This window comes from Pituophis catenifer, unplaced genomic scaffold, assembly GCF_029215685.1.
Source record: "Pituophis catenifer annectens isolate HBS135680 unplaced genomic scaffold, rPitCat1.0.hap2 SCAF_1, whole genome shotgun sequence".
Classification (NCBI taxonomy): domain Eukaryota; kingdom Metazoa; phylum Chordata; class Lepidosauria; order Squamata; family Colubridae; genus Pituophis; species Pituophis catenifer.
Genome location: NW_027256881.1, coordinates 276,240,739 through 276,265,306, shown reverse-complemented (window position 1 = coordinate 276,265,306; position 24,568 = coordinate 276,240,739). Strand labels below are relative to the sequence as shown.

Sequence of the window (24,568 nt, the reverse complement as noted above, 5' to 3'; positions counted from 1 at the left end):
TATAAAAGGACGGATCTATAATATAAGACAAAATGAAGAAGGCTGTCAAAATAAAAGTGCATTCTGGAAATAAGGTTTACTGCATTTAATTTTTTAAATTATTTTAACTAGAATGGATATTGTGATTATGTGTATATGCCATCTCTTAGCTTTACAATCCATTTAAAAAAGAGTAGTTGACATTGGTACTACTTGGTTTTGCCATAGGATTTGTGGGCAAGGATATGCATTGCTGACAAGTTAGTGATGATATGGACTCTAGCCAGTTCATGGCCCTTGTGCTAAACAAAATTCCAATAACTGAAGCTGAGTTCTAAAAAAAATTGCCTTCCTCCTCTAAGGGACATTGGTGTTAAATATCCAGATCCTATATAAGAAGATGGAAATATTTGGCAGTCCTTATTTTAAAACTATTCCGTATTTATGTGCACAAAAATTCCACATTTATGTGGAAGTCTCTTTGGAACATATGGAACAAGATGGATTTTGTTGCTGTTGTTAATTCTGATGGATTGGATAAATAGCCTATGCTGTCTGCTGACCTGATTTTCAGAGTAAACAACCTAGTGTTGTTGGAAATCTGCAAGCTATAGATAATTAAGAGAAATTGCTGCTTCTCTGCTGTTTCTGTTGTTCTGGTTATATTTCTGAGCTTATCCTTTGCACGTCATTCTTCTTGGTTCTGTCAAATCCTTTTGAATCTGTCTAAATTGAGAACTGCATTGCATTATGAGTATATTCTACCATTCAGCTAGATACAGTGAGGTGTGTTTGTTCCTTTTTTTCCTTTGAGGGCTGATAATAGTGAGGCAAGAACTAGTAGTTCTCAGACTAGAGAGAGCTGTTACATAATAAACCATCCAAGGCCACTAAGGGAATCATCAAATATCTGTTCACTTAGAAAGGCAGGAGGAAGAAGCCAAAATTTTAAACTCTGCAATAGGGAGGGAGTGGCAGAGAGAGGAGGGGGAGGTAATCTAATTCAATAGTTATATTGTTTGGGCACATACACTCTAGAATTCTTTGCTCTGCAGTGTGGAATCATCTGTTGCCTTCAAGACTTCCTTGCTGTCTGCAACGAAAATTCAAAACTAGCTAAACTGAGAGTCTTCTGCCAAGTTTAACCAAAGGGTGAATTAAGGATTAAGTATCTGGAGATCTGTGATTACTGTCATGGCCAATTGTGATGTCTCACACATTCTAATCTAAAAATTTAAGGAAAAGAGAGCATCTGTATAGATAATTGTAGGTTAAACCATTCTCACTAATGGCCATGTTGACCGAAGATGGTAGAGACTGTAGATAAGCCTGGATGGCACTGTATTGGGGAGAACTACTGCTGACAGTTCCTAGATAAATTGCCACAAATGCTAAGCATTTGGTTGATTGGTACTTACCTAGTTTGCGCCTCAAAGTATTGTACAATTTTAATCAGTATGATTAAAATGCAGCTGTGAGGTTAACCATGGTTAGTGTGTTCATTTATAACTTTTAAAACCTGCTTTTCATAATTAAAACAAATCCCAAAGTAGATTTGCAAAGATAGTTCCTGGCTGCAATTTCAGGGGAAGGACAGGGGAAAACTAGAAACACTAACTATCCAAATGGCCATTTATTTGCAAAGAAATCACCTTTCTTCCTATTTATTGGGATACTGCTGCAGATGATGACAGCTATAAGATAACATCAGCAGACAGGGCAGAGATGAAAGAGTTCCTTTTTGTTGCTTGCTTGTTTAGTTGAAGGAAACCCTGTTCCTTTGGAAAACACAGCCACCAGGTATAAAATGCTTTCTTCTCCTTCTCCTCCTCTTCCTCCTCCTCCTCCTCCTCCTCCTCCTCCTCCTCCTCCTCCTCCTCCTCTCCTTCTCCTCCTCCTTCTCCTCCTCCCTCTCCTCCTCTTCCTCCTCCTCCTCTTCCTCCTCTTCCTCTTCCTCTTCCTCTTCCTCTTCCTCATAGGTTACGAATTTATTGCAACCCAAAGAGGAAGCCTTTATAAATGGCATTCTGAGAGAGGGAGGGAGAGGAGGGAGGGAGAGCGAGAGCGAGAGCGAGAGACTAATCTAATTCAATATTCATTGTAAAAATTTACTGGTACATTGAAGGTCTTCTCAGATGAATAATTTACAGAGCAACAAATCTGCACATATTGCTCGATACTTGTGCGATATCCATACATCTTCTCTTGCTTAATCAAAAGGAAAAATAATTATCTGTTAATTGTCTAAAATATACCGCGTAGATTTTCCTTAGACCAATTTTACCTTCTCAGCTCCACAGGGAGCCCAAGCAAAGCTATTAAAGAAGAGGAAGAAATTAAATGAAATTAAAACCTCTACTCCACTGAAGAGACTTCTGGATTAGGACCTGTATGTTCAAGTGGCTCAGCCGTATATTCAGCATATTTATTTTTCTTCCACAATTTTCTCCCAAAATGCTGAAAAGGAATGTTCAGAAGCAACTGGAAAGATTTTCATTTCTAGTTTTGAGAGTGAATGAGTGAGTGGGAGAGAGAGATGTCATGTAAAAATCATTCTAGCCTGACTTCAGTAAGGAATTGATTATCTTGATTTGCTTAATACAAGTAGCCCTCGACATTGCTATAACAGAGACTGGCCATTATGGTCATAAATCATCAAGTAGGACATCATGTGCAGGTGCGTAAAACAAGCCTGTTGTTTGCTCTGGAGTGTTTTTGCCAAAAAACTAAAGTAAAGGCCAGCTTTGAGCAAAAGTGCAGTCATGTGACCATGGGATGCTTCAAATGTCTATAGATGCAGGCTGGTTGCCAAGTGCTCAAAATGCTGTTATGTGATTAGGGGTGTGTGGGAGTTTGAAACCAAGTCATGAATACTTTTGGGGGCTCCATCATAACTTTGACCAGTTGCTAAGCAACAAGTTGTAAGTCAAGGACTACCTGATTGAATGGGAATGATAACAGCTTATGAAGAAGACGTAAAAAGAAAATCTGAAGCCAAATACTTGGCTTGTATAGTGCCTTGTATGAACATTTAGAAGAGATGCCTCCTCATTTGGCATAGGCTGTAAGAGTTGGGAAATACTAGGGAATTAAAAACCACGGTGTGGATGTGTGGGGTTTGCATTGGTGGAGAAGATACTGGCTATCAAACAAAATTTAGGATAAACATACAGTAAAAATAGCAGAAAGGTTGTTTGTTTGTTTTTTAGAATCTTGTCAAAGGCATTTAAAAATATCAAGAGGCTTGGGAATGTCACCTGACAAATATGTCATTGAGTCAGGGTGGCACAGTGGTTAAAATGCAGTACTGCAGGCTACTTCTGCTGACTGCCGGCTGCCTGCAATTTGACAGTTTGAATTTCACCAGGCTCAAGGTTGACTCAACCTTCCATCCTTCCGAGGTGCGAAAAATGAGGATCCAGATTGCTGCAGTCAATATGCTGACTCTGTAAACTGCTTAGAGAGAGTTGCAAAACACTGCAAAGCGGTTTATAAGTCTAAGTGCTATTGCTATTGTTTTGTTTCTCGCTTCCCGGTGTCAAGGTTATGTATGTTTTTCCTTTTGCATGTTGTCTTCAGAGAAAAAATGAGTGCTACTACACATGCAAAGTGGGAACTTTCAAAGGAACTGCAAGAATAAAATATATTTCCATTTTTTTAAAAAAATGAAGGGTCAGGAACCTCCAAAACAGTTCAGTGTGGCCTGTAGACATCCAATGACCATGAAATGCTACAGGTAGTCTTCAACATCTAATCACAACTGAGTCCAACATGTTAAGTGAGATATTTGTTAAGTGAATTTTGCTCTAGTTTACAACCTTTCTTGCCTCAGTGGTTAAGTGAACCACTGTAGTTGATAAGTTAGTAACCTGGTAGTAACCTAGTAATGCAAAAGAGGATCACATGATCCTGGGACACAGCAATGGTCATAAATATGAAACCACTTGCCAAGCACCTGTATTTTGGCCACATGGTCATGGGAATGCTAGAAAGGTTGTAACTGTGAAAAACATTAATAAGTCATTTTTTTCTGTGCCATTGTAACTTTGAAAGGTCACTAAATGAACTGTTGTATGTTGAGGACTACCTGTATTAACTGATGGAGGAGGTCATTGGATGGGATAGGATGAAAGGCGGCAGCATTTTGATGCCGACATTTTTCATCGTCTTTGAGTGGGGGGAGACTCTAAGAATTCAGGTATAAGGCCTTTTTCATTCTGTGTATTGGAGCGCAGATCACTGGAAACTGGATTTATCTGTTCCCAAATATTCTGCGGCACTATTGTTTGGACGCGTGCAATGGAAAATCTGACAATTCTGCTTTGTGCTCTTTGGCGGGCTGTGAAGAACTTAGAAGTTGTTTTAATCTAACGTGATAGGGAGAAATGAATGTATTTTCAGTTTTTTTGGAAGAAGTGGACTAGTGTTCAAGGCAGAATGAGAGAGAGGGCAGATTTTCAGGACTAAAGTAATTAACAGATACAGAGAAATTCTTTTATATTTCTGGATGAGTGTTCGAAATAAAACATAAGTGTAGAATGTTGGCCAGGGCTTATGTTCCTACTTTGAAAATTCATGTCTCTTTTAATTCACCACAATTTCAAATAAGTACCATATTGAGAGCACCGACTGTTTCTTCCCCCATTTAATAGGTTACAATTGATCTGACTACAGTACAGCTGAAAGTTGGCATAACTTTCCGTAACCTCTGCAACAGTATTTTCTGGCACAGAAAAGGGAACTTGGCTGTTCTTTTAGCACAATTTTAGCTCACTTTTAGCGATATCACCAAGTTGTTACTTGTTATTCAGAGTACAAACTGATCTTAAAAAGAATTAAACTGCATATTAAGTTTGGGGAGTTATTAATATGGCGGTATTTCCCACTCCTTCGTGCTTTTTATTACTAATACTACTGTACTAATTAGAATTATTACTAAATTATACATTATAATTATTTTCTTCCATTCAGTTGTGTCCAATTCTCAGAGGCTGCCTGGACAAGTCCCTTGCAGTTTTCTTGGCAACATTTTTGGAAAGGGTTTGCCAGTGCCTCCTTCTAGAGAAAATGACTGGTCCAAGATCAGCTGGCTTTGTGCCTAAGACAGGAATAGAACTCAAGGTCTCCCGGTTTTTAGCCTGGTGCCTTAACCATTACACCAAACTGGCTCTCATTACAATTATAATTATTAGAACGTTTCATATTTTAATTACTACTAAATATAATTAGTACTAGTAGTAGTAGTATTACTACCGTACTACTGTTATGTCCTTGGCACGCGTGTATGATTTAAGAAGTAAATAGAGTGCAACTTACTGAATGTTCTTCGTTGTTTCTTTTTCTCCTCCTTACTTTTCAGTGCTGCCTACTTGCTCATCCCTGGATTTTCACTGTGACAATGGCAAATGTATCCGTCGATCATGGGTCTGTGATGGAGACAATGATTGTGAGGATGATTCTGATGAGCAGGACTGCCGTACGTTAAATGCACAATCCCTCTGTGAGAACAAACAGAATGTCATTGTTGGACCTGCAGTCGGCTTTTGGAGATGATTAAGCAGTAGAGTAGCTGTTAGAATAGATGGTGTATGTTAAAAAAAAAAGCAAACCCAGTTATGTGGGTTTGCTCTAACCTCAGTAATTTAGGTTTGTGGTGTTCCTTAATATACTACAAAACTTAATTTTTGGCAGGTGGACACATTTGTGCAAACATTTGAAAGTTGTCTTCTTATGCTACTCAATCCTAGTTGGTGAATTCCAACCAGAGATGTGTATCAAATTATGCTTTGAAATTTACATTACACTGAGATCAAGCTTTTATAAATATGACATATTTCCTGGGCTATTCATTTAGTATGCTTACGAACAAGCTGTATTCTCAATATGGGCTATTATTGTATTTTATTGTTTCATTTTATTTTAAAATAGTCTTATAATACGTTCAGAGAAATTAAATGAACAGAATAAATATATAATAAAGAAATGCATTAATAGATGTTTCTAAAATGTCTGGTATATATAGGCTTCTGCTGGCTGAGTAAACCACAATGCTGTGTTTGACGTGTCTTTTTGTGGGTTGTGTTCCTGCAGCTCCCCGGGAATGTGAGGAAGATGAGTTCTCCTGTCAGAATGGATACTGCATACGCAGCCTATGGCACTGCGATGGTGACAACGACTGTGGAGACAACAGTGACGAGCAGTGTGGTTAGTAACCTGATTGTGATAGGACCAACATCTAGCATTTTGGAGTGCCAAATGACATGAGAAAAAAAATAATTGTAGCACAGATGATTTGAACAGAGTTTTTGCATAGGTTTCAGTCCTAACAAGGTGGACTGAAGATCATATATTTTGTTCTTTATGAAGACTTTGATGTTATCAGAGCATGAGGCAAATGGCCGTTCCCAAATGAAAATCCAATTTGCAGCTGAAGCAACAAGATGATAATGTCACTGTAGTAGCCAAGATTTTAGGGGGAGAGATTTGTTCTAATATGCCTAAAGAAAGCCCATTTCTTTCCCGTTTCTTGACCATTTGCAACTGCAGTTTGGCATTACAGCTTCTCGGACTTTGAGGACTGTGGAGGGAAAAATGAGTTTAGGATACATCTAGGCTTCAGGCCAGGGGTGAAATCTAAAATTTGTTACTACCGGTTCTGTGGGCGTGGCTTGGTGTTTGTGGGGGGTAATGTGACCGGTTGTGTGTGGCCAACTTTTTTTTTTTTTACTTTTAAAAGCATTTTTTCTACAACCTTAAGAGGTTGCAGAAAAAAATGCTTTTAGAAGCCTCTGATGATCAGGCAAGTCAGCTGGGATCACCAGAGGCTTTTAAAGGCATTTTTTTTCCTACAACCTCTTCAGCTGAAGGGGTTGCAGAAAAAAATGCTTTGAAAAGCCTCTGACGATCCCAGCTGAGATGTGCAATCATCAGAGGCTTTTTAAAAATTATTTTTTAAAGCATTTTTCCGGCCGAAGAGGTTGTAGAAAAAATGCTTTTAAAAGTAAAAAACAGTGGCTCAGCTGGGCATGGGGGGGGGCAGAGATTTTTGCTACCAGTTCTCCGAACCACCCGCTGCCATCACTACCGGATCTGGCGATCCGGTCCGAACCGGGAGCATTTCACCCCTGCTTCAGGAAAAAGTTTCCATGGAAAAAGTTAAGACAGTTTGTTTGGCAGGTTGGGAAATTGGGGTGTTTGGGAGTTGTGCTATGTCTCTTCCATGCCACATCAAACTGTATTGTAGTACAACTTCAGTTTATCTCTGTAAAAATGTACACTCAGCAAGCAGTCATTATTCTGTGCAATTGTAATATTGGAAGGTTTGAGGATGTGATCTATTTTTTTAAAAAAATCACTTGCAGCTGTGAGGGAAGGGAAGGGGAATGAGAAGACCTGTGGTGGCAGCATAGTGGTTAGAATGCAGTATTGCAGGTTAACTCTGCCCACTGTCAGAGGTTCGATTTTGTCTGGCTCAAGGTTGACTCAGCCTTCTATCTTTCCAAGATCGATAAAATGAGGACAGCCTGGTTTTGGGGGGCAATATGCTGACTGACTCTGTAAACCACTTAGAGAGAGTTGTAAAGCACTATGAAGCGGTATATAAGTCTAAGTGCTATTACTATTTCCCCCTAATCTATTCTTTCTGCTGCAGATATGAGAAAGTGTTCAGACAAAGAGTTTCGCTGCACTGATGGTAGCTGCATAGCTGAGCACTGGTTCTGTGATGGTGATACTGACTGCAAGGATGGGTCGGATGAAGAGAACTGCCGTAAGTGCCCTCTTTCTTGTCGCTTCTAGCATTTAAGCCCCACTTTCTGCTTCTGGGTATATGTGCCAGTTTTTTCTTTCATGATTTAAGTACCTATTGGCCTTAGCCTTGCTGTGTAGGATTGAAAATATTTAAACTAGTAGTGCAAATCTCTGCAGGCATTTTGCCGTCAAAAGAGCTATTTAAAATGACATCACTCTTCCTTCATTTGATAAAAGCATCTGCTTCTAAGCTTTGAAATGATCATGGGTATCAGTTACTACAGCTGTTAATGCTGCTCTTTTATTTCTGTCTTGAAAGAATAACATCTTCTCCCACAGTAATGCTTTTTTAAATTGATTCTGATAAATGGAAAAAGCCGTACCAGATTTTTCATTGAAGAATCCCCACTAAAAAGTTTTAACAATTTTAAATTCCATTTTTTAAAGAAACTGACCTCATTTTCAATTGTGATTTTTCTTGCCTGTTTATTTAAAGAAATTATATATTGTGTACTCCAATTTACATTAGGGTTCTTTAAATACATTTAATGCTGTATAATTGTTGTAGAATCAATGCTTTTCTCATGAAACTCGATTATGATGCAGTATTTTGAAATGGCAAGCAAATGGTATTTTAACACAAGACTGTTTTTATCCTACTCCAGTAACTTTGAGCTTTAGCATGTTTTGATTAATTTTACTGGGCATCAATGAGAATATATATATATATATATATATATATATATATATATATATATATATATATATATATATAAACTGAGAGATACAGTATTTAATTTTGCTTTGTTGGTATATTACAGACTATTTCGTTTCTAAATTTTGCCTATGGGTAATCCTTGGCTTTCAGCCACAACTTAGAGTGGAACTCCCATCATTAAGTGAGCAGTTGTTGTGAGTCATACCAGATTTTACAATCTTTTTTGCTGTAGTTATTAGGTGAATTGTAGTGAATCCATTTTCTCCCACTGACTTTGCTTGTCAGAAGCCATTTGGGAAGGTGCAAATGGAGGTCATGTGACTCCAGGACACTGCAACTGTCTTAAATACATGCTGGTTGCCAAGTGCCCAAATTTTTGTCATGTGACCATGGGGATGCGGCAACGGTCATAGGACCAAATGTAAATTGCTTTTTTCAGCCTGTCGTAACTTTGAATGGTCACTAAATGAATAGTTGAAAGTCAAGGACTATCTGTATACATAAGACTTTTGATACTAAAGTGAGAATTACAGCTTAATTATATGTAGAATTATTGAGTAAGTGGAGGAATGGAGTGGGATCGAAAAACAAAAAATGAGGAGTTGGAGGATGTTATAACTTTGTTACTGATAGGAGAGTCCAGATGTGTGAAAACTAATCAAGGAGACAAGGATAAAAGAAGCTTGCAATGTTTTGACCCAACAATCCAGTGTCACTTTTAATTGGTGGGCCTTAGGATGTAATGAACAACCAATGAAGGGAGGAGGTGAACAGGTGCACAGTAACCAATCAGATCATGAGATGGTATGCCTTTGTTGCTAAGTGATAGAAGAGTGAATGAAAGTCGTGACACAGATTAAAGGCGACATTCTTCTTGGATGATTAGGGACAGTTCCTGAATTCTTTCTAACTCTGACCTTGTAGCCCCCTTCCCAAGATGGCAAAACAGGCTATTCCATTCTGATGTTGCTTAGATGATGTGGGGGGGGGGATCCTCTTTAGATCTGAACTTTTCTAACTTTCAGAAGTGAACATTCGGCATTTATATTTTAATCTGAATATGGTTCAAAGGTGGCAAGACCTTTGTGCTTAAATATTTGGATTGCTAAAGTGTGCTTACATTGGAAGCTGAATTAACAAGTATTGGAATTTTATATGTGTGTGTTTTTCTGATTTGTACTAATATTCATTAAACCATTGATTATTATTTTTTTATGTAATGCTTATTATGAGTTTATGTAGTTGCACTGCAATTGCTTCATTTGATCCATAATTTTATTATTCATATTGTTTCTTCAAATGGGTATTTTTTTTAAGGTTTCCATTATTTTTCTGTTGCTGGTTTGCTCATTGTTTGCTCAGTTTGTCTATTCACATTTTAAATTTAGTGTTGTGGGGGTGGAATCTAATTTGGTAAACATCCTCCGTCAGTTGGGATGGAATATCCTATGAAAAAAGATAAAAGAACCTAGGTTTTAAATGATAGCCCTGCAGGTACCTTGGGTGTAAAACACACAAGATTTTACATGTTATAATGAGTATCTTAAATAGGGCCTGGAAAGCAAATTGACCATATCACAACTTCCACTCGTAATGTCGTAATCAAAAGCATGCAAAAACAGAGTTATGTTGGAAATAACATTTTGCTCAAAATAGGATTTATTTAGCATATGGCATATCATACACAGACTAGCAATATAAATTAACATTTCAACTAGATTAGTAGAACACAATAAAATATAAATGTGAAAAAGAACTATGTTCAAATATTAATGTCTAGGGCCGTGATGGTGAACCTATGGCATGCGTGCCACAGGTGGCACACGGAGCCATATTGGTGGGCACGCAAGCTCAGCTCCGGTGTACATGCATGTGCTGGCCAGCTGATTTTCGGGCCTTCTGGGCCCACTGGAAGTCAGCAAACAGGCCATTTCTGGCCTCCGGAGGGCCTCCGGGGGTGGGGGGTGGGGAAGGCCATTTTCACCCTCCCCAGGCTCCTAGAAAGGCTCTGGAGCCTGGGGAGCGCACAAAAACGGGCCTATCGGGCCCACCGTGCCATCACGTGCCAAAAACGGGGAAAGCAACGGGGGGTTGCACACACATGCGCAGGGGCAGGGCCAGTGGTGAGATTCAGCCAGTTCACACCACTTCGGGAGAACCGGTTGTTAACTTTCTGAGCAGTCTGGCAAACTGGTTGTTGGAAGAAATCATTAGGGCAGAGAACCGGTTGTTAAAATTACTTGAATCCCACTACTGGCGGGGCGCATAGAATTATGGGTGTGGGCACATGTGTGCATGACCCCCCCCCACGTTCCCCATGCTTTTGGCATGCAATGGCAAAAGGGTTAGCCATCACCGGTCTAGGCCATCTAACCATTGAAGCACAGCATTGTTTATATTAAAAATAAGTCAGATACTGGACCAATATATGCTCTCTGCTTATAGCCGGTCACAATGTGATCTACATTTTGACATGAGACCCAAGGGTGGTATTCACTTACCTTCGCTACCAGTTCGCAAATGTGATCATGTGCGGGTGCACAGATCATCAGAAACAGGATGTGATGACATCTGGGCGGGTGGGAGGAGCCTCCTGCAGCCGCTGCTACCGATTCACCAGAACCGGATAGAACTGGCTAAATACCACCACTGATGAGATCCCGTAGTCACACTAAGGGAAGGATGCTGTGCCCCATTTATACAGAAGGTCCTGGCAGATGCCATGGGAGGTACAAATCCTGTTCAGGATTGTCCATTGCTGATGTGGTAATTCAAAGCCTGGCATCTTTTTTTGTGGGGTCATTTATATGTCTTCCTATGTCTGGGCATTCTGCAACCAGTTGGCTTTCCAGTGGGAATTGATGTTAGTTGTTGGGCAGATATTGTGCAAGTGCCAATAGGGGTTTCCTGGATTTGAGTCCTCCTGCTGATAAATGATACATTCGAAATAGGAACAAGTACTCTGCGAGTGGTTTCATCCTTGGAGCTCCTTGTGAAGCCTAGTACATTTTTTGTTTTGTAGTCTTGTAGTATCTTCAAGTAGAGAGATTTATTTGCTTTCTGATTATTAGGACTTTGAACCAGACTTAAGTCTGCTTGACAAAGTGGCTACATGAAAGTAAATGATCAAAGAGGATATCGTTTGTCGTAGGCAACCCCCACCCCAACATCGGAGGAAGTTATTTTGATGAATGATTTCCAGCACTCTTTGTTGCCTTTCTCCCAGTCTGGGTGCACTTGGATCATCTATTTCAAACATCCCTTTACCTACTTTTTTTTAATTAATATCAGGGAAGCCAGCTTCAGCCTTTGTGAATTGCTCCCTTTCCAGATTAGCTCACATTTTCGTTCAGTTTTCTCTTTCTGCCCTTCCTCCCATATCTGAGAAGTTAACTGGATTCTCAGCAGGCAGGCAGAGTCTCCTCCCCCACTCCTGCCTCAAGGGCATTTTTCATAATATGTTCTAGATAGGAGGAAACTTCAAAAGGTTTGGAGGGAGAAGACAATAAAAGGGTCCAGCCAGCTCCTGAAGGGCAAGGGTGGGGAATCCTAGGGGTGGCGCTGGTGTGGGGTGGGATTTGTCTTTTATCTTCAGAGATAATGAGAGCTGGCAAAAAGCCAGAGCTGTAAAGATTTCAGAGCCAGGAAAGTCTTGGAGAGGAAGCCAATTTCACTCTCCCCTTGTCGTTGGCTGTACTTTTCCTGCTGCTTATTAAAATATGTATTTTCTTCAGAAGCCTAGCTGTGTTAGAGATATGGGTTTAGTGAGATTAACAAACTCTCCTGTATATTTCTAAAAAGTCTAATGCTTTATTTAAAAAAAAAAAAAACAATCCACAGAAGCAAACTAGAAATTTCCCCTCAGTTTAAACCAGTCTTTTCCAACATGGTACCCTCTAACCCAGTGTTTCTCAACCTTGGTAGCTTGAAGATGGGTGGACTTCAACTCCCAGAATCCCCCAGCCAGCGCTGCTGGCTGGGGGATTCTGGGAGTTGAAGTCCACCCATCTTCAAGCTTCCAAGGTTGAGAAACACTGCTCTAACCTATGCTGAACCATTATTATAATTATTGTCAATTTGTTGTATATTTCCATATTTCTAACCAGAGGGCACTCAAGATAGCTAAGAACTCCTGGGCCTCCGATTTCAAATATATATTTACCACCTCTTGTGCTCCTTTCTGTCCCCTGCTTCTTACGATTTGTAATTAAGAACAGGTGCAGTGCCAGAAAGTGTGACCCAGATGCTGTTAGAGCCCTGAATGCTTTTGCTGGGGTCATTCTGCTTGAACGTCCTTCCAAAAGCCTCCTTTCTGTTGCAGTAGTGATTTTTCAAAACCTTGAATTTTACAGGCTGCTGATGTTTGACTATCTAACACCAAGAATTCTGTTCTCTGGGCTTAATTGCGTTGGTGAAAGGGCAGCATCGTACATCTTTTGTCTTAAATTAAACTGAGTTCTGGACCAATGTTATATGTGCCTAGGAAGAATTCTTCTATGAAACAGAAATGGAGATGTTTGTCCTGGCATCATTTTGAGATAAATGGTATTCTTCAAAGGGTTGCCACAGCAATTCATGGTGACTTCTGCTTAAGAGCATTGGTCGAACAAAATCCTTAAATGAACAGTTGTTCTGTTCAATCATACAGCTTGGCTAATTGCAAACCTTTGCATAGTCATCTCTAGAGATACAGAAAATTATAGCTTTGTATTGCCTGGAAGCTATCTTGGAGGTTAACTTGCTGTTTAGGCTTTTGGAGAACACCATGCCCTCATTCTCTTGAACACAAGGAAAGCCATTGGAATGCTTGTGGTCAGTCACAAATGAGTCTTCACATTAGAGTGCATACATAATCATGGCAATCAATGTATGATAAAATCAGTGGTGGAATTGAATATGTAGTAAATCTACTGACATGTGCTATTTCTATGTTTATTATGAAAGTGGATGGAAAGTCTATGTGGATTTGCTTAGTGGATTTTGTTATTGTCCACCTTCATAAAGTGTGCTTCATATTCATAAATGCCACTTTTCAGTTGCACAATCCCTGTTGTACTTCAGTGTGTAGAGAGAACCTTGTATATGTCTCCATCAACTTTCAATGTGCTAATTCTATGCATGATGACATCTTGATAGGATATGATAAGACATAAGATCTACGCTATTCAATATAAGCAGCTTGAATATGTAAGGGTTTCCTAATTTATACTTTCTAGGCTGTGACATGAAATTATGTTAAAGAATGGTGGAAGATCTTACTGTGGATATTTTTGTGGATTTTTACAAAGCAACGAATGCTCTGTTCAAAACAGGCATTTTGGGGGCAGGAGGCCAATTACCGCTAGTATTGGATAACTTTCAGTGTAATGACAGCTTGTGCATGATGCTTGCCACTCTATCTGCTAGGAGCCATGGTGGCACATGGTTAGAATGCAGTATTGCAGGCTGACTTTGCCCACTGCCAGGAGTTCGATCCTGACTGGCTCAAGATTGACTCCGCCTTTCATCCTTCCGAGATCAGTAAAATGAGGACCCAGATTGTTAGGGGAAATATGCTGACACTGTAAACCGCTCAGAGAGTGCTGTGAAGCCCTATGGAGCAGTATATAAGTCTAAGTGCTATTGCTATTGCTTTCTATTTTGTACATCACCAGAATCACAAAACAGTTTAGGGAATCTCTTGTTAACCTTTCTTTCTTTTTTTTTTCATTCCCCTTTTAGCATCAGATGTGCCAGCAGCAACATGTAATCTGGAGGAATTCCAGTGTGCCTACGGGCGTTGTATCCTGGACATTTACCACTGTGATGGAGATGATGACTGTGGGGACTGGTCTGATGAATCTGATTGCTGTAAGTTACTTGCAGCAAGGGCCTGCAGACTCAGATCAAATGGCATTGCTGTGTTGTTTTCTGGTCAGATGTGTTTCATGGTAGGAGTAACAGAGAAAATTTGTGAGGGGGCATCTGTCATTCCAATATTCAAAACAGAAGCTTTTCAGCTTTCCCTCCAGATAGCAAACTGAATCTCTCGGGCTTAATTTGGGCTGAATTAGAGTGTGAATTTCCATATACTGTTTATCTCCGTAGCCTCTCACCAGCCTTGCCGCTCTGGAGAGTTCATGTGCAACAGTGGCTTGTGCATTAATGCTGGCTGGAGGTGTGATGGTGATTTTGATTGCGATGACCAGTCGGATGAGAAAAACTGCAGTGAGTATCCTGGGACTTGTAAATCCAGCCTAGGGGCAGTGAGTAAGATAATAGAAAAGCGTGTCATGAAACTGTTTTGAAATTCTTGTTCATGTTTATTTCTTCAGCTACCTCTATGTGCACAGCTGACCAGTTCCGATGTAAATCTGGCCGCTGCGTTCGGCTGTCTTGGCGCTGTGATGGGGAGGGAGACTGCTCTGATTACAGTGATGAGGAAGACTGTGAGGACTCGGGTAAACATGGACAATTTAATGCCTTTTTTTGAGCTAGAATCTGTGCTGAGTTCAGCTGTCAGTTTTATAATTTCAAAAATTCTTCATTTAGGAATCCCACAATGTTCCCCTGATCAATTTCTGTGTGGAAATGGGCGCTGCATTGGCCAACGGAAGCTATGTAATGGTGCCAACGATTGTGGAGATGGCAGTGATGAGAGCCCTGCCCAAAACTGCCGTAAGTTGATAGTCCTTGATTTACAACCGTAATTGCAACTAGAATCTTGGTCATTGAGCTTAATGAAGTCACGTGACTGTTTCGCTCAACATCGGCAATCTCAGCACTCCCAAGATTTGCGGTTGCTAAGTGATCTTGTGGGTTGTTAAGCAGAGGGAGTTCTAGATACGGAGTGCCAGGTAAGGAGTGCAGGTGCCTCAAGGGGATGAGGAAGACCCAGGGAGATGCAGAGCAGGCAGCATGTGAGTGTCTCTCTGCTCAGGAGCTGAAAATCCTCCCTGCCAAAATCCAAGAAGGATTTTCAGCCCCTGAGTGAGTACTTGTGCACAGCCTACACTGCGTCACCCAGCGCCTCCCTCAACACCCTGAGGCACTCTGCACTCCTTACCTTCCCACGCTGCCTGTTCAGGGGCTGAAAATCTTGCTTGGATTTTGGCTTTTGGGGGCTGACTGAAGGAACTCCTTGTCAAAGGATTTCCGTTCCATGCACGTTAGCATGGAGCTGAAATTCTTCATGCCTGTTTGCTCAAAGCTTAAAACCTTCAGCAGACAGCTCTTTCAGCCAGCCCCAGAGATGAGAGGGAGTCCTCTCAGCAGATAGCATCAGCTTGGAACCTTCCTTGCTCATTTCCTCATTGACTTTTTGGGGAAACTGGCAGAGAAGTTTGCAAATGGCAGTCCCATGATCATGGGCACTTGGCAAACAGGTTGCCAAGCACCTAGATAGCGATTGCATGACTGATGCGGGGTGTGTATGTGTATGTGCATGTTGACATTTTGCAATGGCCAGAAGTGTTTTATAGGCCATAAAACACCCTTTCTAAGGCCATCATTAATTTGAATAATTTGAATGATCCGTTAAGCGAACAGGTGTAAATTGGTAGACTGCCTGTAATTCTGGATGTTGGGGTGATGACCTAACCTGGCATTTTCACTATATTATCTTATCAAACCAGGGGTGAAATACACTTACCTTCCTTACCGGTTTGCAAATGTGCATGCGCAGAGGCTTAAAATCATCGCAAAAAAGCGACATCATGACATCCGTGTGGGTGGACAGACCCTCCCGCAGCCGCCATTACTGGTTTTCCCGAGCCGGATAGAACTGGCTGAATTTCACCCCTATATCAAACCCTACTCTGTCTTTTCTGGTTGTTTTTATGGATGCAAGGAAGAATATAGCATTCCAGGTATATATTGAAGAGTCAAGTTTAGCTCAGCAAGATATAGAAATTATTCCTTCTTTACAATTTAGGAGCAACTGTTTGTGTGAAATATGGGGTCTCTTTTCCGCTTGAGAACACAAACTCTTCTTTTCTCTCCTGACTACTACTTTAGGCATTTTTCATAATTTGCCCTAGATAAGAGGAAAATTCTAAAAGAATGGTTGCTTTACAATCATTTTCTGCCTCTGATCTTTTCACAGGTCCTCGAACTGGAGAGGAAAATTGTAATGTCAACAATGGGGACTGTGCCCAGAAATGCCAGATGATTCGCGGAATAGTGCAGTGTACCTGCCATACAGGTTACAGGCTTCTGGAGGATGGTAGATCGTGTCAGGGTAAGCAGCTTGAACACTTAAGTGCATCTGTAGGTATGACTAGGAATGAAATTGTCCTTGGTAAAGTCGTAGCACTGACAGGCAGTGGCATTAACCAAGTTCAACTGTATAATTATGTGGACCTTTCTGATTTGTATTGGTGCTTTCAAACCACTGATCCTAACACTATCAATCAAAGACACTTTATCAACCCTCACTTAATAGTCATTTAAAAAAAAAAGCAAAGTAGAATCAATAGAAAAATGGGGAAGATTGTAATGGAAAGAGAATTTTCTGAATTTCAGAAAGAAATATGATTTAAACCAATAGCTGCATATAATGGCCTTGTTTCGAAGTGCCTACAGTAGAAAATCTGCTAGTCTGACTGAGTTTTTTTCTTTCTTTATTCTATTACCCTAGTACATAGTATGAAGGTAATAGGACAAAGAAAAGAAAAAAAGAACTCCACGGTCATAAAAAGGGTGGGTTTTTTAAATTACATTCATAATATGAATACAAATTACAAATTATGTACATTAATGGGCTGGAGATTATTAGTTAAGTGCTTGATATTCTGGGTTATCTTTTACTGTTTTGGTTTTATTATCTCTGTGAGTTGCCTAGAGTTGTGTTTTACAAGACAGATATATATATAATCTTTGAGTGGTGAAGTGGCCTAGAGGTGGAGCTCTCATCTCACAATCAGGAGGCTGTGAGTTCAATCCTAGGTAGCGGCACATATTTCTCTCTCCCGACACAATGAGAAAATATCTGCTGCGAACTCTGTATTGGTGCACAGGAAGGGCATCCACCAGTAAACACTCAACTCCATTCAGTTGCCCCGACTCCACCCCGATGCAAGGGGTCAAAAAAAAAAATAGCAATATAAATCTTTAAAATAAATAAATAAGCATCAAAGCATGGAATACAAAACCAAACTATTTACCCTTTTCTCTTTAGCTTCATACTCCTTATCCTTTTCTTATTCCAGATGTGAACGAATGTGCAGAGGAAGGTTATTGCAGTCAGGGGTGCACCAACAGTGAGGGTGGTTTCCAGTGCTGGTGTGAACAAGGCTATGAGCTTCGCCCAGACAAGCGCAGCTGTAAAGCCCTGGGTAAGAAAGAGGCTTCAGTTCCAGGCACTGGGGATCATTCAGTGCTTAGAATCCATCCGTATGTCTGATGGATGACTGCTGGCTTAGTTCACGGCTTCAGTTTCTCCACGGTATTTAATTTTCAATTGTTGCTTGCGTAAGGAGGCTAGTCTATTTTTCCACAGCCTGATGACTCTAGTCAGGCTGGAATATAGCATCCATTATTCCTTGACAATACATTTTGGGATGTGTTTACTAGATTTGATGGGAGTTATAGTCCAACACTTTTAGACAATATCAGGTTGGAAAAAGATGGACTAATGTTTTTTGGGGAGGTGTCTATCCCCAGCTACATGCCGCTTTTGAAAAATAGAAAATGTGAGAATAATGGTTCTGTAGGAGGTGACCAGTCTGAGCCTGAGAAAGGGACCAAATGCGTCATCAATCACAAGTCCCTTCATGCCGACAAGAGATCTAAGTCAGCCCACCTTGAATTCCTTCTATTCTTAACTCTTGCTAATTTCCTTTAGCCGGTCTAGAGAGTTTAAGCTACCAATAAATCTTTATACACATTGAACTGCCTGGATCTCCTAATTTTCCTGGTGCTTGACAGGTTCTCTCTAGATATGTTACTGACATTCTGGTTGGTAGAAGTACAAGGGTGAGTTACTGGTCACCCCTTTAGATATTACCAAAGTAGAACTCCCAGTCTTATAGCTGAGCAATAATTGGAGAGCACATGTTTCTTTCCCTTAGCCTGGCATTTCATGTAAAATACCTGGGAAAATGTGTTTTTTTGTCACACATTTGTCAAAATGTCAGCAAAAATTCATTTTTTGCTTTAAGGCTTCTGAGCCAAAGAACAGATATGTTGTCACAAGTTTTTTTTTTTTTTTTTTTTTTTTATGGAGTAAAGAGGTATTCCAAACTTTCTCTCATAGAACATTCCAGCTTTGCAGTGGGTTCTTTCTGGATATTCTAGAAGAAATCTAATCATGAACAGAAATATTCTATGACCCAGCTTTTTATACACCTCTGATATGGAATTAACTGATTTTTTTAGAAGCCAGGTTATGGCTTTCCAAAAAAATTAGAAAAGTTTGTTCTTGTGGGCAGCTTTTCAGGATTGATTCTGGGGGGAATAAATTATATATTTTATTGTTATATTGTTTTCTGTTATTATTGTTACTATTATGGCTATATTTTACTGTAAATCTCCTAGGGTCAACAGGACTGAGGTAGTGTATAAATTTCACAAAGAAACAGATAGAAATGTAACTTGTACAGGTCCCAGGAAAAGACTAAGTCCCAGGATAGGAACTACAGATTCAAGACATCAGCAAAAAAAAAAAAAAAAAGGCTGAGGATGATATGATCCATGCAGAGAATCCACCTATTGAATAATTGCTTTTCATTAATGCTGGTTCCCATATTTCTAACAAACTGCCGAATAGCCAAAGAAAATACAGCGGAGGGAGCTGCAGTTTATCAGTATAATTCTAAACAATGTGAATATGCCTACATATAATGTTTCTATGTTCTTTTTCTATTTATGTCCTATTTCTGTTCTGTCATTATAATCTCACTGTTGTCCAGACAATGGTCTTCTCACATCTCTTTGCATGTATCCTTCAGGGCCAGAACCTGTGCTGCTTTTTGCCAATCGGATTGATATCCGGCAGGTCTTACCCCACCGCTCGGAGTACACTTTGCTTCTAAACAACCTTGAAAATGCTATTGCACTGGATTTCCACCATAGCAAGGAATTAGTATTCTGGTCTGATGTCACACTGGACCGCATTATGAGGGCCAATTTGAATGGTAGCAACGTGGAAGAAGTGGTGTCTACAGGATTGGAGAGTCCAGGTAAATATCTTTCGTGGTTTCAGAAGTAAAAATGGCAGCTCTGTATGTAGCAAAATTTATTTCTTTGTTTATATTTATCTATCAAACTTGTACAGTAGTGGCCAAAATTGTAGAAACCTTTTGGGAAAAGTGTATTTTTAAGGCTTGATGACTAATAACACCACTTTTTTTTGGAGTTTCAAGATAATATTCCACTGCTGGAATGGCCTGGGAATAGTTCAGACCGTAACCCAAGTGAAAATCTATGGAGCCAATTAAAGAAACTTGTTAGTCAGAAGTCACCCAGCAATAAAACCCAGCTAATAAAAGCAATCATTCAATCTTGGTTTCACATTAAAACAGCTGCAGAATTAAAAGACTTGGTTCACTCCATGGGAAGACGTTGTAAGCCCGTAATTCATGCTAAAGGTTACCCAACTAAGTATTAACTGACATGGTGATAATTTTTGTATATCTCATTTTTTTCTACGTGTTTCACTTTTCTTCTTTATAACTGCTCTTCTAATAGCAAATCCTTCATAAAAGTTATTGCATTACATTCTTGATTAAATTATCTTTCCATTGATATATAATTTTATGGTACTACTCCCCCCCAAAAAGTGTTATCAGTTAGTTTTAGAAAAGACACTTTTCCCAAAAGGTTTCCACAATTTTGGCCACTACTGTATGTTGCCTATCTTCACAGAAGCAACTCTAAAATTGCATAATCTGAGTCTCCAGAATAGAATATAACCCTTAAAACCTTGCTGTACCTCTCAGAGCTCCCTCACAGTAACTACCAATCATATGTTTTACTGGGGAAGAAGAGGAACATTATTAGAAGCATAGGATAAAATAAAATGAATTGTATTTAACTTGCTTTTCAATTAAATTTAAATGTAAATCAGGCCTATGTTACTTTCTCCAGTCTCCACTTGGATTTTGGAGTGCACCACCATGCCATTAAAACTCAAGTGTGACTTATGGTCGTGTGTATGTGTGTGTACATTTCAATTTATAATGGACAATTCAAATAGTTACCTAAATATTTTAGTGATTTATAGGACAAGAGGAAAAAGAGCCTTGTTTCCATTTTCCTTTTATATATCAGGACAGCCTTAGCCATGGCTCAATGGGACTATTCTTGAACAACCATTACCTATCACACTCTTCCTTCCTCTGGGTCTTAGGTGGGCTAGCCATTGACTGGATCCATGACAAGTTATACTGGACAGACTCTGGGACATCTCGCATTGAAGTGGCAAATTTGGATGGAATGCATCGGAAGGTGCTTCTTTGGAAGAATCTAGAAAAACCTCGTGCAATTGCTCTTCACCCTATGGAAGGGTGAGTATGAGCGACTCACTGCTTGTTACTTTAATTTATCAGATGAAATTTGCTGAATGAAGACTCCACTTTAGCTGCCTGGAGCCAAATCTAGATTTGTCATTCTACAAATGAATTAAGACCTTCCCTATGTAAAATGCCATGAAAACTAATGACAACTTCCCCTAGAGGGGAAAAAGAGAGTTGGTGATTTTTTTACAAATGTGTTACTTTATTATTTTTTGCTTGTGGCGCCCGATAACACCTTATCCCCCATATTTTAGAAGATCTGCAGATAGAAGAAGGAATCTGTAAAAATCAGCTTCTCTACACGCTCAACTTGGAATATCCTGTAACATAATTCTATTTACTGGAACTTAATGTACTCTTTTGATAGCCTTATTAAAAGAACACGTTCTCCTGTGTTTTGTAATGTAAGCTATGTTAGGATAGATCAGCCTTCTTCAAATGTATTACCCTCCAGTTGTGTGAAGTAACTCCTAGAATTCTGAGCAATTACCATGCTAGCTAAAATTCTGGGAAATTAATTTTGTTCATCTGGACTATACTCAAGTTTGAAGAAAGCCATTGTAGATGCTCATTTGTGAAGCCAAAAGATTTTGGTTAATAGTTTATTGACAAAGATTGTGACCTTGTATAATCATAACCTGAAACGGTTATCCTTGTTTGCTTTCATCAGCTCAATACAATCAGTTGTAGTATTATGTCTTTAGCTTTAGATCGCTAAACTAGCGCCTGTTTTGGTTAGCAATGTCTGTCGTCCTTTCAAGGAACTTCCACTGTTCACATTTTTTTCTCTTTTCCAATAGTACCATCTACTGGACAGATTGGGGAAACACTCCTCGCATTGAATACTCTAACATGGATGGCTCCAATCGGCGCATTATTGCTGACACTCATCTCTTTTGGCCAAATGGGCTAACTATTGACTATGCAGGGCATCGGATGTACTGGGTAGATGCCAAGCATCATGTTATTGAGAGGGCTGATTTGGATGGAAAGAACAGGAAGGCTGTTATTAGTCAAGGTGAGATTAGGAAATTGGGATTGTTGTCTACTAGATAAGCAACTAAGGGATGCTCTGAGTAACTCAAATAATACTGTGTGGCAAATCAGATCATTGATGCCAGGAGTTTGAGATCATCAGTCATTTGCTTTTGTCCCATATCTGATTTTTCACCACGCTAATGCCAGCAGTACTCTTAAAACTATATCTGATGGTTGGTATCTACCAATTCATAAACAAGTTATAAAATCTCAATGGCTGGGACATACAATATGAGTAGCACTAGCACTGTGACATTAGCCTTTATCTCCAGGAAAACTGGCAATATACAGTGCTAAGTCAGCAGAAACCAGTAGCAGGTTTGCTTAGTTTTGGAGGTATTATTAAAAGAAAGAGACCTTTTTTGTCTCAAAGATGGAAGCAACCTTTAGTAAAGAGTGGCCATAACCTTTTCATCTGCTTTTACTGGATTCTTGCTGCAGGCCTTCCACATCCATTTGCTATCACTGTATTTGAAGATAGCCTGTACTGGACAGATTGGCATACCAAGAGTATAAATAGTGCCAATAAATTTACTGGAAAAAATCAAGAGATCATCCGTAACAAGCTTCATTTCCCCATGGATATCCATACTTTGCATCCTCAACGCCAACCAGCAGGTAACTGCAGAGAGAAAAGGCAAGATATTATTGCTAAAAGACAAGTGTTCTATCACAAGATACTGACAAGCAAATACTTCCTCATTCTAACACTCTTTGTAGAATATAAAAATTGTCTTAGTGATTCAAATTGAATGGTTTGATCAGTGCTGTTGAATTGTTTGATCAGTGCTGTACATTCAGAAAACATGAAGTGTTTCCAAAGACATAATCTCAGGTAAAAGTGAATAGCTATAACGTTTTCTTAGACGCAATGGCCAAGCAGCTCCCCACATACATTCATAAATGATAGTATAATATGATAATCTTTCATTATTGTTGTTATATTACTATTGTTTGTATATTGCTATTGTTGGCATATTTCTGTGTACCTGGAAAAAGATTTCCTAATTAAGTTGTCTCTACTATTGTGAAAAAACATTGAATTGCAATAAATATCTTCCTTAATTTTATTCATGCTTTACTATCCTGGTAGTATTAAAGTCTACAATTTAATAAAAATTACCATTCGACTAATACCATTATTAGTGGCTTATCAACATGTTTCCTTGCTTTATCACGAAAATAATTTCAAAGTATGAAAAGTATATGGCTATATCCTTTATAAGTCAGTGGTGAATATTTCTTATTTTAGAACTACACCAGACAGATACAAATGCATAATAAATGAAGCAGTTCCAAAATAGAACCAGCTTCATTGTATTGCTGGTTCTTTTCCCTGTATAGATTATGGTATTTGTGTTTATGTGTGTGTGTTTGTATACCTATGTATATATAAAATATCTCTGTTTGGCTATTTGAGCAGGGAGAAATCGCTGTGGAACCAATAATGGTGGCTGTACTCATCTCTGTTTGCCAAATAACAAGGGCTATACCTGCGCATGTCCCACAGGTTTTCGGAAGACTAGTGGCCATACTTGTGCCCAGAGTAAGTGTGATAAGGAGTTTATGTACCTTCATAACATGTCTGTGTGCACACATGAGAGAGAGTAAAAGAGTTTTAACAAAATTACATTTAAATGATACAGTAAATTTCATGTGAAGGGGTCGTTCACAATAGATTGCCAATATTACAACATGTTTATGAAATTGATGGCAGGATGACATTTGGATTTCTTGTTGCTGTTTTTCCAAATTTCCATATAAAATATAGAATAATTTTTTTCCAATTTTATAAACAAAACAAACAAATCAAAAAGTTCAGCTGCAGAAAAGCACCGGTGGTATGATGAAGGATTTGAGGTATCTTCTCTGCAAGGAAAGATGGAATTCTTGCCTTGGGGAAATAATAATATATTTTTTAGCTTAATAACAGTTTCTTAATTGGAAAATACAGTATAAATATCTCAAACAACTAAAAAGACTGCTGGGGTAGGAAGATTATGGAAGTTTATAAAATGCTGAGAATGTAATGGTAGAGAGAAGTTGGATAGAGATAAGATTAGAACTGCAAGTCACTCAATGAAATAATTTGTCAGTTCACACAATGCATAGTTTGTAGAATAGTTTGCTTCTAGATGCAGTGACTGACTGTGGCTTGACCAATTTTTAAAGTTAGTTTATTAATGGAAAATTGGTTTGGCAGCCCTTAATGCTATAAAAATTACATTGAACCTATGGGGGCAGAGGCAGAAGAAAATAAATTGTTAGACTTACTAATGAAGGGCGGGTTTTGATTCGGTTTTTCTTTCTGGGCTTTCTAAAGGCACCTGACTAGCTAATGCTAGCAGTGGCACTGATGGATCCTGAGCAAACAAATTCATATTCTTCTTCCTAATATTTAGAATAATGGAACCACCAATTAATGCACCTTATCATGTCCTTACATACAGGGACATTTTACTTAAGAACATGTTCTTTTTTCTTCTAATCCTAAAATCCCTTTTTCAACATTATATACTCACTTCTTTTTGCTTTGTACTTATTTGCTAGTTAGTTAAGAGCCATGGTGGCACAGTGGTTAGAATGCACT

General features: G+C 39.2%; 1 protein-coding gene across 1 annotated transcript in view; it reads left to right on the top strand.

Annotated features, from left to right (window-relative positions):
* LRP4 (LDL receptor related protein 4) overlaps positions 1 to 24,568 on the top strand; it is a 108,382-nt gene that overhangs the window by 58,104 nt on the left and 25,710 nt on the right. The window contains exons 3-16 of the mRNA XM_070935642.1: positions 5,339 to 5,455; positions 6,070 to 6,183; positions 7,631 to 7,747; positions 14,168 to 14,296; positions 14,534 to 14,653; positions 14,761 to 14,886; positions 14,978 to 15,103; positions 16,530 to 16,664; positions 17,635 to 17,760; positions 19,375 to 19,605; positions 20,775 to 20,931; positions 21,741 to 21,958; positions 22,420 to 22,596; positions 23,402 to 23,524. Of these exons, the coding sequence (XP_070791743.1) occupies positions 5,339 to 5,455; positions 6,070 to 6,183; positions 7,631 to 7,747; positions 14,168 to 14,296; positions 14,534 to 14,653; positions 14,761 to 14,886; positions 14,978 to 15,103; positions 16,530 to 16,664; positions 17,635 to 17,760; positions 19,375 to 19,605; positions 20,775 to 20,931; positions 21,741 to 21,958; positions 22,420 to 22,596; positions 23,402 to 23,524 (2,016 nt within the window). The remainder of the gene's footprint in view (positions 1 to 5,338; positions 5,456 to 6,069; positions 6,184 to 7,630; positions 7,748 to 14,167; positions 14,297 to 14,533; positions 14,654 to 14,760; positions 14,887 to 14,977; positions 15,104 to 16,529; positions 16,665 to 17,634; positions 17,761 to 19,374; positions 19,606 to 20,774; positions 20,932 to 21,740; positions 21,959 to 22,419; positions 22,597 to 23,401; positions 23,525 to 24,568) is intronic.